The 17434-nt window shown below is 34.0% G+C and overlaps 1 protein-coding gene across 1 annotated transcript in view; it reads right to left on the bottom strand.

The window, feature by feature from the left end:
* The window catches only part of LOC127840706 (acetylcholine receptor subunit beta-type acr-3-like), a 21292-nt gene extending 16721 nt beyond the window's left edge, over positions 1-4571 (bottom strand). Inside the window, exons 1-4 of the mRNA XM_052369120.1 lie at positions 4563-4571; positions 4088-4231; positions 3304-3352; positions 1588-1712 (exon numbers count right to left, since the gene is read on the bottom strand). Of these exons, the coding sequence (XP_052225080.1) occupies positions 1588-1712; positions 3304-3352; positions 4088-4231; positions 4563-4571 (327 nt within the window). The remainder of the gene's footprint in view (positions 1-1587; positions 1713-3303; positions 3353-4087; positions 4232-4562) is intronic.
* Between the last annotated feature and the right edge of the window lie 12863 nt (positions 4572-17434).

The raw sequence follows: 17434 nt of genomic DNA, 5'->3' as shown, positions 1-17434 counted from the left end.
ATGTAACAGAAAATGCGTATCAGTTACACAGTTCAAAGTATTAGCAATTTAAAAAATACGTCTATCTGACCATATAGATAATTGGTTCGGACTTTCTTTCACAGAGGATAATATATTTATGTTCAACGAATGATGTACATAGAGAATACTAGGTCGGTGCCGAATAAAGCAAAGTTTATTTTGCGAGGCTTAGAAAATCTGAACCACGAGCCTTTGCGATTGGTTCAGATTTTCGTGCCGAGCAAATTAAACTTTGCTTTATTCGGCACCGACCTAGTATTCGATTTATCCCATCAATTTTCTTAGTCGTAAATTATTTCTTTAAAAATTGAATAGGAAAATCGAACTGCACGGAAAATCCCAAAGTTATTTTAAGCAAAAATTGTTTCATTATTTTAATCGTGCCGAGCCTAATACATTACAAAAAGATCAGTAACTAACCTGTTTTTTTGTTTATCATACCTCTACGTCTCCGATTTTTAAGAAATAATGAAAAAACACACTAAACAATTGCAGCTTTAGCGTGAAAGAACATGTATTGTGTCGTACGAAGTGTTAATAATGACGTCACGAGTACGCGCACTTAATATTCGTAAATATTTTTTTTTTGCTTTTTCAGTTATATTATTTGTTTAAAATATATTACATCTTGGTATCAAATTGTGTGTTTTGTTGAATCTGATTCGATTTTACTTAATATGATTACTTTATAGTTGATTCCGAGTAATTTGACCATTCTCCGCCGCGCGTGACAGCTATATTTCAGCACTGCCGAAATAGAGGAAAATTTATTCCACAGTGGTTTATTTCGACAATGCACGTCTGATGATGGAATAAATTTGTATATTGTACGCGCTTTGTTAAACAAGTCCACACCCAATCCTCTGTATTTAAAATGATGATAATCTGACATTCGGTCCCTTTGATATATGAACAATAGAGCATATCTGATAAGGATGCCAATTTACTCTTTCGGTACTTTTCACAAAGACATTAAGGTGAGGTGATCCCAGACTGGTGAAGAAATCAATCAACGGAATTCTTGAGTGAAATATCCGGCTTCCAGATGTTGTCCTGTGGCTGTAAGCAAAAATATTGATAACTTCAATGTTGAATCGCAATTTGGTATAGAACCTCTCGACCGTCTCCTGCTGATCGTTGATATATATTTTATAAAATGACGAGGGAATACATAATAAGATATGCGCTTATTATATTTGGCACCGTATTGTGTGAGCTTGTAATAGAATGTAATGTGGTTTTAACGGTATAATGAGTGCTTGTCATAATATGCTATGAGTTGAAATGTTATCTTTATGTGTGTGTAATTTGGTGCCTGTTTGTGTTCATTTACGTGTGTCCTGCATAGATAGGAAAACGCGTGATGGATAATTTTTATGAATGGTAGAATGCTACTATTTCATTTTGATGGTTATACATTGAACAGATGTGTAAATGTACAGGATAAATGTAGAACCAATACCAATAAAGTATTCTGAGTTGTTATGCAAAACATTTTTTATTCATTTCGTGTCGTTTGAAAATTCGTGACTTAAAACAACACATGTAATCATAATAAAAACATACGAGAAACATACTTTCAGTTCCGTTAAAAGCCGTGCTGTCCCATTGAAGATATTCGTCAGTCCAAGATAAAACGAGGTAACCGGCTGTTTTTAACGCCCCGCTCACTTCGTCAAACTCGATTATACCTAATACAAAGAAGGGTATTACTTCAAAATACCATTTTTATGAATGTCTGTTAGTGGTTTTTTGAATCTGTTTATATAGGGACTAGTTCACAAATCATATTAACTGTGGAAGAAGGATCTATCACTACGAAATATTTGGAATCTTTTTTAAATATTTAAATCACAGTTGGTTAGCGTGTGGCTATGATATTTATCAGTAAAAACACAATTTTACATGGCAAAATCAAATTTTAACGAAACTTCTCTGAAAAAAAGATTCACTATCAAATATATATTCATAAGTTTAACAAGGTATTCAACTCAAAATGACCCGAAAACAGGGTGCATCGCTTTGATCAGCCATAACTTCATCAATTATGCAGCGATTTCCAATGTATTTCCTTTTTGGAAATATACCTATTTTCGATGGTCCCGATGCCGAACTAACAGAAATAAAAGCTTTCAGGAGACGTGTTTTGTAAAACATTTCTTGCACAAAATTAAATAATTATTCTTTTAACATTTTTTAAGTGTCTCATGATGGAGCATGTGCGTATGGAATTAATTTGACGTTTAGTTTATAAATCTTCTGTGAAATGTATCATGGTCATTTAGACTTGCATTTATGTGATGTTTCGGCAAATTGGACAGCTAATTGTAATATATTATGTTTCAATTGAACGAATTATTCCACTATGTTAAATTAGATATAGCAAATTTATGCGTGTTTTTCTGTTTGACACGGTGGCACAGAGGTGACAACCGCAATTCCTTACTTATATTGTGGCCTTAACTTAGTAACTTGTGGGCACAAGTTATAAAGTTGAGGGAACAACTTCATAAGTTGTGGCTTTAACTTAATAACTTGTAGAAACAACTGTTAATATAACTTGTGGAAACAACTAAGTACGTTCCCCACAACTTATTAATTTGAGACCTCAGCTTAGTCACTTGCGGCCACAACTTTTCCTAAAACTTATAAAGTTGTGGCCTCAACTTAGTTATTGTTCATTTAACTTATTAAGTTATTCCTTCAACTTAAACACTCGAGCGAACAACTTATTAAGTTGAGGCATCAGCTTAGAAACTTTTGGCGACAACTTCAAAACTTGTTCCCAAAACGTATTAGTTTTTGCCTCAACTAAATAACTTGTGGGACCAACTTACTAAGTTGATCCCACTACTATAAATATAACCAATCAGATCGGCCGGTTCATCTTTACCGTTTTATCACAATTGGTACCCCTTATACTACTAGGTGCTCGGTTCCGAGCGCCGGTCTGAGCACTATCCCTTTAAGCTATAGATCTCCGGTCCGAGCCCTGTCTGAGCACTTGCCATGTGAGCCATAGATTCTAGATTTGAGAAAAGTTAGCGACTGGGTTCAGTAGTCGATCCCTGGTGTGATAACAAGCAACATAAGCGACATAGGCGACGGATTCCGGTTTCGAATCCAGGCCTGATAGCCTCCTTTTTGGTTCTTTTGGTTTTAGCCCAAGTTTAAGGACTTTCCCTAAAAGCGACTGGGACACTAGTCTGAGCATTCGCACCCTACGTAACGGGTCCCTGTATCCTATGGGCCCCGGGCTTAAATCCCGGTTTAAGTACTTACCATTTAAGCGAACGGATCCTGATCCAAGTCCTAGACTTAGCGCCGGACCCTAAAAATGCGGGATGTATAGCTTACAGGGCTAGTGCTCAGACCGGCGCTCGAACTCGAACACCCATCTCTTGCAAGGCGAGCTCTCATTCCGTGACTCGAAACAGGGAAATTTTGCTTACGAAGCTAGTGCTCGTTTCGGCATCCGTTCGCTTAGAAGGCGAGTGCTCAGTAAGGTTTTTTAGCGGCGGCTGTTTGGTTCGAGTCCCAGTCTGATCCCGTAGCTTTCGGTGCGAACGCTCAGACTGAGGTTCGCAATTGGGATCCTTTCCGTACTGGGAAAAGGGGTTAGGGAGGCTTGAACCCAGGATCCATAGCTTTCAGCGCGCGCTAGAAATCAGACTGGGACTCGAACCCGGGACCTGTCACTGTTGGTGCAAATTCTCGCATCGAAATTCAAGCCGTAGCTTATAGGGTAAGTCCTCAAACCGAGACTCGATCTAGAGACCCAAAGCGTTCAGGGCAAGTGCTCGTACACGGGACCATCGAAAACTCCTAACTAGTTTTAGGGACTAGTACTCATACCGCGATTCGAACCCAAGGACCATCGAAAACTTAGGCATCTAGCACTCGCCTCGTAAGCGATGGTTCCCGGGATCGAGCCCCTGTCAGAGCAATCCCCCTTTACAAGAAAGGTCCCGGGTTCGAATCCAAAACCCATGGAAAACTCTCTTATGAAGCGAGTGTTTCGAGACTAGAAACCGGGATCCGACGCTTATGTTGCTAGTGCTCAGACCGGGGATAGAACCCCCAGAACCAGGTCGCTCACAAGGTAAGTGCTCAGGCAGGGGCTCAATCCCGAGACCCATAACTGATAGGGATAGTGCTCAAACCAGCGCTGGATTCCGAACACAGAATAGTACGAGTACAAGGGTACTAACTGTGATAAAACGGTGAAGTTGAAACGGCCTATATGATTGGTTTAACTATGTTGTGGTCCAAACTAAGAAAGTTGTTCCCACAACTTATAAAGTTGTGGTCTCAACTTAGTGACTTGCGGCCAGAAGTTATTAAGTTGAAGGAACAACTTACTTTGTTGAGGTATCAACTTAATAAGTTGTAGGAAAAAGCTTTTAGTTGTGGCCACATGTTACTTAGTTAAGGCCTCAACATTTTATAGTATGTTGATGTCTTTGTGCGTTCAGCAATGCTATAAAAATGTACATCATTGAATTATTCTATCAGCAAAAGTTTACGATTCGTCAATTTACCTTATACATGGCTATATTGATACTTTAATATTTTAATTAGCGTGCAAAATGCCGAAATTACATTTGTTTCAGCTTCGTCATTTTGACTTCTTCAATTGCGGTTCGGCATTACATCACATGACTTTTTTGAGATGTTGCGATTGGTTAACTAGTTAGTTATTTTGGGGTATATGCGCATTGGTTTACCGCTTTGCACAGTATCAAAGATCGCGAAATGCCAAAAATGTAGGTTCGGCATTTCGAATTGGGACCATCGTTTTGTAATATGTTTTCAAATGCTGGGTCAAATTTTAAGAAATAGCATGATACATAACTCGCATGACCAACTCGTAATCGATAATATGGATTATGGAACAGGTTATATCAATATTTAAAGTCTGAGGTTAGCTTTGTGAGTTCAGTGGAAATAGTGCCGGAGATATTAATCGCTAAAAATATAAAAGATTTAAGGCCGAGGAAGACAGTTTTATTGAACAGTAGATATAGGCCTTTGTTGAAACCTTTCTAATTTCTTTATATATGCCATACCTATTTAGTTCCGGAGATACTCAGTATGAATTTTGTTTAGATTCAATACTCGTTTATTGAATAGTACATATTTTTGTTTGTCTATACATATTATATTTCGTTATGAAAATTTTCATTGTAATTGTCATTTTAAAGGCTATGTAAAAATCTATAAAAGAAATGAAGTTTTTGATGATCATTAAAACTGGTCCAAAATAGTTATTAGAGAAACTTTGTTAGATTTCAGGAGCAGCAATCTTTTTATATTAAAAATATGTATATAGTTGAGAGTAAAACGTTTGTGTTTCGTATTTATATCTTTTATTTATCGTTCTCAGGCTAATACCAACATCTTTAGTACGAAACGAATTTTGTGATTTTAAATGACTTTAAAAGAACCGAAGATATTCATACGCAAATCTGTGCAAGATGTCACGCTTATTTTATTGAAAAGTGCATATCAGCTTTTGCCTTATACCCCAATTCTAAGTTATCATTTAAATAACAATATACAGTACCATACAGTACCATACTGTAGCATATATCATAGTCTTAAGCCTGAAATAAACCTTTTTGTGTTCACAATATTTACTAAATTGATTTGTAAATAAAATCTTAATTTACGATAATAATGTTCAAGATGAAAACAAAAACCCGGAGCATTAAGTAAACTTAAAAAACTCTAATGATGTTCTCTACATTAATTTTTCCAAGCATATATTTATAAAAACGTTAAATTCACGATATAAACACAACACACACGAAAGAATACATGATTTTTTTGTTCGTCAATTACGGAATACCAATTTAAGAAAGTTAATGGTCTTGAAAAAAAAATTCTGCGATAGAGGCACGAACGCGTTCGGTCAATAGGAGACATTGTCCCAAGTTTGGATTAAAAGTGTTTATGAGTATGCTCGTGACACCACAGGGATACACATGTGTAGATACCGCTATAAAGAAATCGTGCGTCACCTTCAAATAACATGTACACTGGCAATCAAGACCTATTTCATGCTGAGTTGTATTACTCTTAAAACACTGCGGATGAACATTGTTTCTATTAATCACATGAAACAACGAATTTATATTTGATGATCAGATCGACAACAGAAACTATTTTAATCTTCAAATATATTCGATAGAATCGTTTCGCTCCCCTGTTTTTTTCCTTCAGTACCGTAACGGCGGCGCATGCGAATATTCAGGGCGGTTAAACTGGAGTTGTTTATTTCTGTTATTGTTTATATTTACATGTACATAGTTGTACTTATTATAGTTATATAATTACAATCATAAAATAAATTTTTATTATTATTACTGTACTGAGTGTTAAGAATGAAATCCATATTAAAGATTTTTATGGTCAATTTAATTTACAGACGTTGTCAGAAGCTTGAATACTTTTAAGTTAAATGCATGTTTTATATTTCTTTGCTCTCTTTGTTTAAAATAAAACAAAAGCAATAAGTAATTCAGTCTTCTAAGCATTCATCGAAATAAACCCTGATATTATCTTAATCTGGTAATGTTTAAAATTGGAACGTGTATCTGCAAACTCATAAAATTGTCCGCAGTCTTTAAACATACGCATATACAACTTAAAATGTAAGAATTTTTATACTTAGTATTTCTTTGGATAGAAATAAACACTGAAATCCCTTAAAAGTTGCTTTATAAAAGTACCTTTTAACGATGCTTTCGTGAATGAACATCAAGTTGTAATGCAATACACGCAGTCTGTTGTTTTTATCCTGTTGGCGCCGATTTTTATTTTCAGTGTAGTATGAAATGATTATGAGATGAATGTTTTTGTTTGGCTGTTTCCACTGTTTGTTTTGTTTATATATAGTTGAGTATAAAAACTCAATTCAGTGTGTACATAAACACACAACACTCTCACGAATAATTTGTTATTATTTTTATTACTATATTTTTCACGCATGAATGAATGATTTATATTGATCACGATGAGGTATAAAATGCTTAAGCGAATAAACTATTTGTTGTTCTGTTCTGTTATAGGTGCGATGTGATACTATTGCATAAAAACACATGAACCGCACACTTTAATCATGTTATCCTTAAAAACTTTTGAATCACCAATTTTTTAGATCATTTTTTACAACCATTCACCAGTACACTCCTTTAATGTTCCCTGATCAGATATCTGACCATTTTGGAGTGGTAACTATCAATTATTCATGTTATCATAATAGGCTTTCAATAATTATATCAAAATGTGTCTGATCACCGAAAAGGCCACACCAAAGTGTTTGTTTGAGGTATTTGAGCACCAAACTATTGAAGCGTGCTAGCGCAATATAAATATTTTGATTTCAGTTTCGATATTATCAGAGGAGAGCGAACATCACAATGTCATTTACCTATGATTGGAACATCTCTAAGAGACGCATATAGAGTTTAACATATAGCTAAGCATGTCCTCTCCATATAATCAGTGCATATTCTTTGTGATTGTTAATATCTACACATGCCTTTAGCTAATGTGTAGTTTCAACTGTCACTAATTGATACCAAACAAGGGTCAGTGTATGCCGTGTACCAGTTTTGCCATTCGGTTAGCTTTAATAACCGGAGGCCTACCTTTAACCTGTCTGTGAACACTAATAAATTTATCCCGTTACTTAAAAACATATTAGGAGACCAGCATATCATTAACTAGATTATACGTGTCACATTATCTAGTTCAATGATTTATATAAGGATTTAAAACAAGTATTCAAAAGATCGGCTTATCTTGATATTGTTGAACATATAAAAACATAGGGACATTATTGCTAAATGACGTTTGTCGTCTCACAAATTATTTATTGAAACGGGCAGACATTAGAATATTCTAAAAGATAAACGCATATGTGTTTTATTCAATTTAAATGATATCGAGGATGAATACCACTTTCTTCTTGAATGTCCTTAATATGCTGATGTTATGAAAACATTAATTCCAAAGCATTATACATCTCGCCAAATTGTTTTTCAAGTTTTTCGAACTACTTAATAGATCAAAGAAAAACGTGTTTGGTAAACTAGCCATGTTTTGTTCAAAAGGCTTTGAAATGCGAGAAAATGTCTTATATATTAAGTATACATAATATACTGAGAAATCATTCATTTTCGCCAGCACGAAATTTCGCCATTTTTATAAAAATGACGTTTTTGTCAGCACTTGAATTCGCCAATTCCTGACTTTGAAAAACAAAATGCTTCAGTCAATATCCGATGTGTTTGTCCGAAATATATCGCGGTTGCGAAAAATCGTAGTGGATAAAGAGGGAGGACACTTGAGATTCACTTGCAGGAGGTGGGGCCTGTTTGTCACATGTTAGTATACTAGTCTTTTTTATCAGGTGATCAGTAATTTGCCCCCATAAGTGTATCATTATTATGATTAGCGGATTAATGGGACCGAATAACCGTTAACGAGTGTTTGAAACCCGGGTGTGAAACAGTGAAGTCAGTTGCCAATTGGTCCTATTCATTTATTATCATAGCCAAACTAATAACAATCTTACCTTTATCGGCGCAAATTAGAGAAGGTGCGAAGATTATTGGTTAAAATTAGTGTTAGCAAACTGTTTGGTCAGTTTCAATAAAGTTTCAAGTGTTTTGCATCGTAAATATTTGATCACTATTAGTACAATACTTTTGGAAGTGTAAAATTAACAGCATGGGGCAGCGGTTTCATAGGGCAAAGTTCAGATTTAATTGTAACAACGAATGGACGAGTGAGTTTAAATTAGCTTGAATGCAATAGGATACAAAGAAATGTTTTATTGCGTCATACTCAGTCATTCGAAACACGTGCTTTCCGGGGATATCCTTGAAATCGCGCAAGAATTAAAGTAAATTTTTGAAAACATTTTTTTTACTTTTGGATGGAACTAATCGTCATGATTGCTAAATTCTCTTTACATGTTACGTTTTCAATTGCTACAAGTAACAATTATTTGAAACATGTATCGTCAAACTTGCAAAAGATGTCAATGATTAAAAAGATCGATAGCCCATAAAACGAAGCACAAGCTATTTTCACACCTGTATTGTAGTTAAACGCAAACAACCAAACACAAATCAAAATGTTCTGGATTTATTTGTAATCAATGCGGAGAATGTATACGGTTAGTATATACATCACCATCTTTTTATTTTGTTTATTGTCTTTGATCCGGATCTAATCCGGTGCGTGGAGGCTGTATAATCTTCTGCAACAACACTGCAAAACACAATGCACACAATGGGTAATAAAGTTGTTAACAATTAGCGCTTATCATTACAATTCTACCGAAACGAAGTCAACGCAGTCGATACAGCTGTACTGCTTTCGCGTTTTAAAGCAATGTCACGTGTCAGTTAAGTACACTGTGTAATCTACACCCTTTTGTGTCAAAGCCGGATTTATCTTGATTACGTAACAGACGGAGTATGTATGCGTTGATTACGTTGGATTATAGTGCCTCATGCCTTTGGTAATTCAGTCTTAATTTGTTCAAATATGGGATATATTTGTTCGTTAGGATCTTTCGTCAATCGGTCGACTGACGAAATATACGAAAATTAATGCCTGACGATATATAATGGTTTCACAATATATCTTTCATGAAGCCAATAAGCTTAGAATAATGTAGTACTTGTTGCAATCATTAAACAACGTTTGTACATTACATGTATGTGGTCACCAAGTATTGACCTCTTCGATGTAACATTCTCTTCGATGTTTTAATGGCCGCTTAACACATTGAATAAATGCGCAAAGAGATTGTAAAAAAGCTGATAAAAAGAGAAAATGAAATAGCCGTTTCAGTAATTTGCAATACATGAAAATAAATCATTTGGTATTAGTAACTGTTTTTAATCGTTATCAGTTTTCAATGCAGTATACCTCAAGACCAGGGTAAAATGTTTTGTGAATTAGATCAATATAAAACATGATTAATGATGGAACGAAATAAGCCACAGTTAATGCTTGTTGGAGCGTTGCGTAAATGTTGATTGGGTCGGTAGGCAATACACCCTGAAATGAGTAAAAGTAATAACCCAGTACACGGATGCCGATCCATCAATACTTATGAAATACAAGAGGCATTCTGATTATTGGTTTCATGTTTGGACATATTTTTGCTAAGCATATTTTGGAAAAGTCTTTAATTGATTTTGACACCGATTAAGATACCTGTCACGAGTGTGCCCATTTGAGTCTTCAGCAATATACAATGTATGTGAAATACATTCTGATGTAGTAAAAGTTTCATAATGAGTTCTGATGACTTTTTTATTACAATCGTGTAAAATGTTTATGTAGAAGTAAAAAGGACAAAATGGTATCTTAAATCCCGAAAGGCTAACATTGCCTACATTCTGTCTATCATGTTAGCCATGCTTTCACCTTACCGTAGTTTATTAACCGTTAAAGTGTGTGTATTATTAACCGGTGATCATTTTTTCAATAAAATTGATTAATGTCTGGTTTAAAATATAAGTCTAAACACCGAAGCTTGAATTAAAAAACAACAATATATAACCATAATAGATGCAGAAACAACATAATTGTTTAGGCCAATTCTCTTATTAATATATTTAGTTTGAATAATATATTTCCATACATCATACTCAATATCTAAATCGGCCATCATTAAATTTCAATATTTAAGATTAACGGCCCGCACTTTATTGCCGATTCAATATCGGACAAGGTATAATGCCGAGTTTACTATTAATACATTTCCCTGAATAGGTGGAATAACATTTTAACCACCAACATGTAAAATTTATTCTCAAAAGTTCGGCCAAAATGACATTTTTAATGAATAGAAATATATTGTATTGAAAGAAAACTGAATTTCCTAACATATTCTACTTGTGTAATATCAAATTAAAATATCAAAATAACGTTTTTGCAATCCTTTCCTGGCACGATGTCATCAAAATTTCATATCACTTACAAAGAAATATGAACCTAATGACAACTCTATTTATATATAAAAGTGATAATCTATCAACACACAAACGTTTTAGGGGAAATATTATTGATCATCATAAAATTCGTACACATTTGATATTTAAATAATGAATATGAATATGTTTGCTTGTACAAAATAGTTCTTCAAGTTACTATTCAATTAGATTTTGTAGATCATCAGCATCATCAATAGGTTGTTTTAATGTACCTTTCAACAAGAAAAGATCATTCAGTGATAGAAGCTTCAGTACTGTAGGCCCAAAACTATGGAACAACCTACCTTAAGAGTTTAAGACAATGTACTTCAAGAGACACTTTAAAAAAACGACTTAAGAAATACTTTTTTCGGAGACTTTTTTGCATATTTTTAAGGTATTACGTGATGTACCTTTGTATGTTTTTAATTTGTGTTTAGATTTTTAATTTCTATTGTACAACGCCATTGAATATGTTTTATAAGTAGAAATAGACGTTCAATCAAATGCTCACGTTTCAAGTTTCAATTAAATTATAAACGCTATCATCGACGTTGATCAATTAAAGCTGCATTAAAAATTTAATAGTAAAAATGTAGGCAAACCGAATCCACGGAAGGACCCCATATTCTCAAACCACACCCACTGTCATTTAAACATTTGTTTGCCGCTGTAAGTAACACATTCAATCTGATAAAATAATATGTAAAATACAAATAAATAGAGATAAACGATATAGTTTTGATTTATTTGGCGATTTGTATTGGTGTAGAATTCGATTTTGTTAAACATCATAAACAACTTTCACTTTAAAACTTATGATCCACGTTCTTTAGAACACCTTTGAATTCATTTGATTGTGTTGAAGCATTTTTTATGAATCGATACACTCTTAAATGCATCCTTTGAGCAAATATGTTTCTAGTTTCTAGTAGAGCTGTAACGATTCGGTTCGATGCATCGAAAACCGGTTCAACGTCGCCGATTCGATTTCGACACCAATACGGCCAATTTCGATTCGATTCACTGATTGATCCGCATTCTAAAACTTACTTTCCAAATCCGTCGTCTAAACGTTCTTGTAATTTGTAATATGTCTTGTGATTGGTCAATAGCCAATATTGCATCCAATAAATGAATGAATAACATGATGAGCATTTCATCAGCCGGTAAACGGCTACTTCAACCACGCCAAAAGACGTTAAAATTAAGATAAAAAGTATGAGAACATTTCGAGTTTCGCGAAGGTTCTGATGCAAAGGCAACTTGCAAAACGTGTTTTGTTGACGTAAGTTACCCATATGATTTGTTTACTAATCTGTGTGCATTCTGTTAAGAAGTCAACTGGAAGTTGTTTATATACTTAAATGTTTTTGTTTGTTTGTTTTTTGTTGAACACATGTGATACATTGTGCATTGTTTGCTATTTAACAATAACTCAACGGGACGTTTTGTTCAATAAATTTGTTACTTATAAAACAATGTTGCGTTTTTAAATTTTATTAAAAAAATAACCACTTTAAATGTACAACATAATAAGTTAATAACAAATACCAAACATATTAATTCATGCTCTGGATAAACCAAACATGAAATAGTTTGCAAAATAAGCAGCAAATAGTTTAATTTGAATCGAATCGAAAATAATCGAATCGGACCATTTGGTATCGAAATCGAATCGAATCGAATGATGGGTGAATCGTTACACTCTAGTTTCTAGCAAAACTTATATTGGGATACTCACCTCATCATAAACGATATATATACTCAATAATCTGAGTAAATTTTTATAAATCGACTCTTTTGCAAAATGTTTGAAGACTTTTCTTTTTCGTTTTCAAGAAATAGCATTGTCTGGAACGTTTTTTTACTTAGCTTACTTATCATTACAAATGAATTGAGCAAGTTAAATAATGATTTGGAAAATAAGGATCCCGTCTCTACCCATGGTCAACTTATTTTCAAAGATCGGTACCATTAACAAACTCACCTGAGATATCATAACAGCACATTTTCTGAATAAGTTTTATGATGATTATTCAACAAATTTCACGTCTAGATAATTCAATATCGCCGTATAAGGAAAATTGTCCCGATCCCTGGTGGCCACGGTTTCAACGGTCCGAAATCCTTTTCAAACTAAGTCAATGCATAATTAAGACAAGTGTTTGAAGCAAGGTTCACAAAGATCAAACAAGAACATGTGCTTCTAGAGTAATCATTCGGTTAATCTCAAGACACAAAAGTGAAACTTTTTTGTGCTCTGGTAAGCCATGTTTTCAATGCACCGCGAAAATATCGAACACGTCCGTGTTATTTATAAAACAACTGTTACTTTTAGATTGTTTCGAAAGTTTCGAAAGTCGCTCCCCTGGCGTCTAAGTTTTACAATGGGTGGCAACCTTTTAAAAACTTTGCCAAGATATAATTCGGAACAAAATATGCAGTGTAAATGTCTCGATAACAGCGCAATATGTTACTTATAGAGTTTTAAAAATGTTCCACTAAAGTCATATACGGACATCTACCATGCCCTCTGGCATTCATGTGTTACAGCGGACCGGGCTGATATATCATAACGACAAATGTACTGAGCAAATGTCATGGTGATCGGGTAAAAGAGTCAGTTTGGGGAGCTCACAAGCTTTGTCTTAAATAGAAAAAGTAACCTAGTTTTTTTTGTTACCTCACGAGACCCACTTTCAAACCCGGCCGAGAAATTATCTATTTTTGGCCTGGGGCGTAGCTCCCAATGCCATAGTAATGATACACATTTCTGGGCCTATCCGAATTGGCTGGCTGCCAAAATCCAAAATCCCAGAAGTCCGATTTACCACCTAATTCATGCGCAATAAAATTAGTTCTTCGCAGATCTCAATAACCCGCCTTGTAAAGACAGAACATCACTATATAACATAACAACGTTATAAAAAGTGTAAAACAATATTGTTGAAGCAAAATTGCTAAGCATTGGCTACGACATTATTGTTTACATGTTCATGCGAGAATAAGTTCCTCACTTGACGGTCTAGGCCCAAAAGATACGAGTGTTTACAGAGAAAGTAAGAAGAATTTTTTGAAATATTTTTGAAGACATTATATTTGGTATTTATTAAAATATTTTAAAAAAAGTTATTTTATTTTGCGTTAACAAGACATTCCAAAAACGAAAATTAAAAATAAAATCAACAAATATTCACGATCATTCTCGGAAATAGACGAAGTAGCCGGATAATTTATGCTATTTCACTGCGCAGATCGAGCGCGATAAGTTCTACTTGAGACAAATTACACAATCTGTACACCGTTCTTTATCAGAGTAAGTGGATTTTCTTTTGTATACACATTACAAAGGAAGTATGAGTGTTTTCCTGATCTGTTAATTATTTAATAAAACGCTATTTTAGGCTATTGAACGTGATTTATTTGACGCCAACAATAACTTTTTTTTTGCGGCCATGTTGTTGCTGTTGTTGTTGTATAGCTTCACCGCCTATGTAGACTAACCTCTACCAGATCTGTTGAGTTGAACAAATGGTTATCGTTCCCACCACCGGTTTCGTGTAGTCCTCCACCGTCTTTGTACACTGTAGTATATACACAAATATTGTATTTTCTTACAGTCTCTGAGCTTCTGCACTCAACTGCTAGGGTAAATCCGTATACATTCTGACACACGGACAAATTCGGACAATACTTCTTCCAAAGCACACTAAATCTAGCCCCAGGCTTTCAGTGCCTTCAGCGCTTTGATAATTTATCCTTACCATGTTTGATTACGACGGGGAAAATTGTGATCTCAATGTCAATATTCACGACCCATACAGAGCAGACATTTATGATGCTGAAACATACATGTACGAATAAGAACGACTCTTAGTCGTACCCGCGTTAACCTGAATCGTACATGCATATACCTGTATGATTTAATATAAGACCTGGTATAATAAGATGTAAGACCCCGTATGTAACTTAACAATAATATCTTCCACTGTATAACACAAGGTTGAAGACTATTTCCTTACAATACATCCACATATGTCCGAAATTCCCTTACAAAAGACGGTGGCTTACGTCAACAGTCTAAAATTTGTGTTCATATAATATCCATACAGTTTGCAATGAATGTGGCGATTTTATGTGTACGCCAATAATGAAATTTTGTGCACTTTACCCGCTCAAAATTGTTTAGTTCAGTCGGGTCTTAGCTGAGCGCCAATGGGCTATATACCTTCTTCTTTAGATTTGTAACAAGTTATCGAGTTTTGCTATACTTTATTTCTATAACCGAACATAATTTTTTATATGCAATTTAATGTATGTGTCTTTATTTATTTAAAGTTATCGTGTCCTGAAAATCGTTATGATTTAGAAAATGCAGAAAATTATATGATGCTTTATTTAGTTTAGTTATATATTTCCATACACCACTATAATGGGATCCTTTGGTGTATTATTTTGTTTGTTTTTCATGTGATTCACTAATTGTTCTCCACAGCCATCTTTGCCAAAGAAGATTCAGTGACAAGTAACGTGTAAAAAGTACTTACAAATTGTATTCATGCAAACGATTCAACTGACCACACGTATTAAGAATCTGTGGTAAATAGTAGAATTTGTTAGCTACTTTTATTTTACCTTCCTGTCAATGAACACACGCAAACAAAAATGTTTCTGAGTCATTGGTTTACAATAAAAGGCCACGTGAAATATAAGACATGTTTTAAATCTACTAAAGTGAATTATTTATAAGCTGGTGTGAAGAAGTGTTTTTTTCTCTAAAAGTTGTTTTGCACCTGCTTTTTTGTGAATGACCTACAATGACATGGTTAAATTTGAGAATGTTTAAACGAACTTCTCTGTAAAAGAGCACATATGAAACAATACAAAAACAAGATAAACTCATGTGATCAGATAGGTAACACTCCTCTTTGCAATGCCAGAATAAGTATATTTGCAAATCTGTCCAGATTTAAACGTTGTCCGTTGTTTACCTTGTCTTAATTAAAACTAATCTGATTTATATTGCATATACATACATCACATGTTCAATATATATATATATATATATATATATATATATATATATATATATATAAATACTATCGCCACCTTAGGGCGAAGTGCGCAAAAACACAGCACTTTGGCGATTTTTTTTAACTTCTTTAAACTAAGTTAATGTTTAATAAAAATCTCATAATTAAATAATTTAAGAGAAAAACATTGTAAAACTATGAAAAAATATTTTAAATTTTGCACAATTATATGTTAAATTTCTAAATTTTCATTTTCGACTTAATTCTATTTCTACCTAATGCCAAAAAACCCATATAGAAATTTCACTTTACCTCTTCAATGCACTTGGGAGAAGGGAACTTAATACCGAAAACATACTAATTTACGCTCTACTTCTCTAAGACTGTTGATAAATTTAGCAAAAATAAATATTTAGATAATAAATAATAAATAAAAATATATTATGCCGATACACGTCTGTAAACGTAACAGCATAATTTTATTATGCGTTTATGATACTTTTCTTACAATTTAATATAATATTTAATATTTATAATATTTATGTATTATCCGCGTGCTGATTTTTCTCTGATCTAAAAATAGAACACATACACTAAGTAAATGTTAGGAATTAGGGTGCACTCAGATATATACGTTTATTTGTTGAGATTCAATTGCTCTGTTCGATCACGACCTCGGCGATGCATTAAATTCATCCAAGTATTGTGTGCTTTTTGTTGGTTACTTCAGACATTTGTGGAACATTCAAGATCTTACATTTATTTCGACTCACCTATGGTCGGTGTTGTGCTAAACCGTTACGACATTGCTTTGCACGAATGAATCAGTGTACGCCTTTTACTTCTGCTTAGTTATTTGTTTACAGTTTAGTGCTTGCATTTATTGCGCCTAATTTACGTCACATTTACTATCACGTGATGCTTCGAATAGCCAATTACCTTGATGGTTAATATTCTTATCAATGTAAGTGTAATTACAAATATTATATAAATTCTAATTTTGATAACTGAATTAGTTCTCTGGTGGATTTTGATTAGCGTCTCTATAATGATGGCCAGCTAATGGTTAAAACAAAAACAAAACGAAACAACGTAAAAAACGACATTGAATAAAAGTGTGGTCATCTGCTTCGAACGTTCATTAAATACATAGCATTGCGAATTTAAAACTATTTGAGAGATCCCGAACCTCACACTTAGCCCAGCGATATAAAACACACATAAGTGTGAATAATCTTTTGTAATACAAATTGAAAGGCAATAAAAGAGAGCTTATAAATAATTTAATAACGGCTGGATTAATCAATGGTTACAAGAAACCAAAGCAACAGAGTTATAGTTTTCTGGGGCACGATGCAATGAACGAAATAACAA

The sequence above is a fragment of the Dreissena polymorpha genome, chromosome 8, assembly GCF_020536995.1.
Source record: "Dreissena polymorpha isolate Duluth1 chromosome 8, UMN_Dpol_1.0, whole genome shotgun sequence".
NCBI lineage: Eukaryota > Metazoa > Mollusca > Bivalvia > Myida > Dreissenidae > Dreissena > Dreissena polymorpha.
The sequence above is the reverse complement of the archived record's forward strand: the minus strand, read 5'-3'. Positions and strand labels throughout refer to the sequence as shown.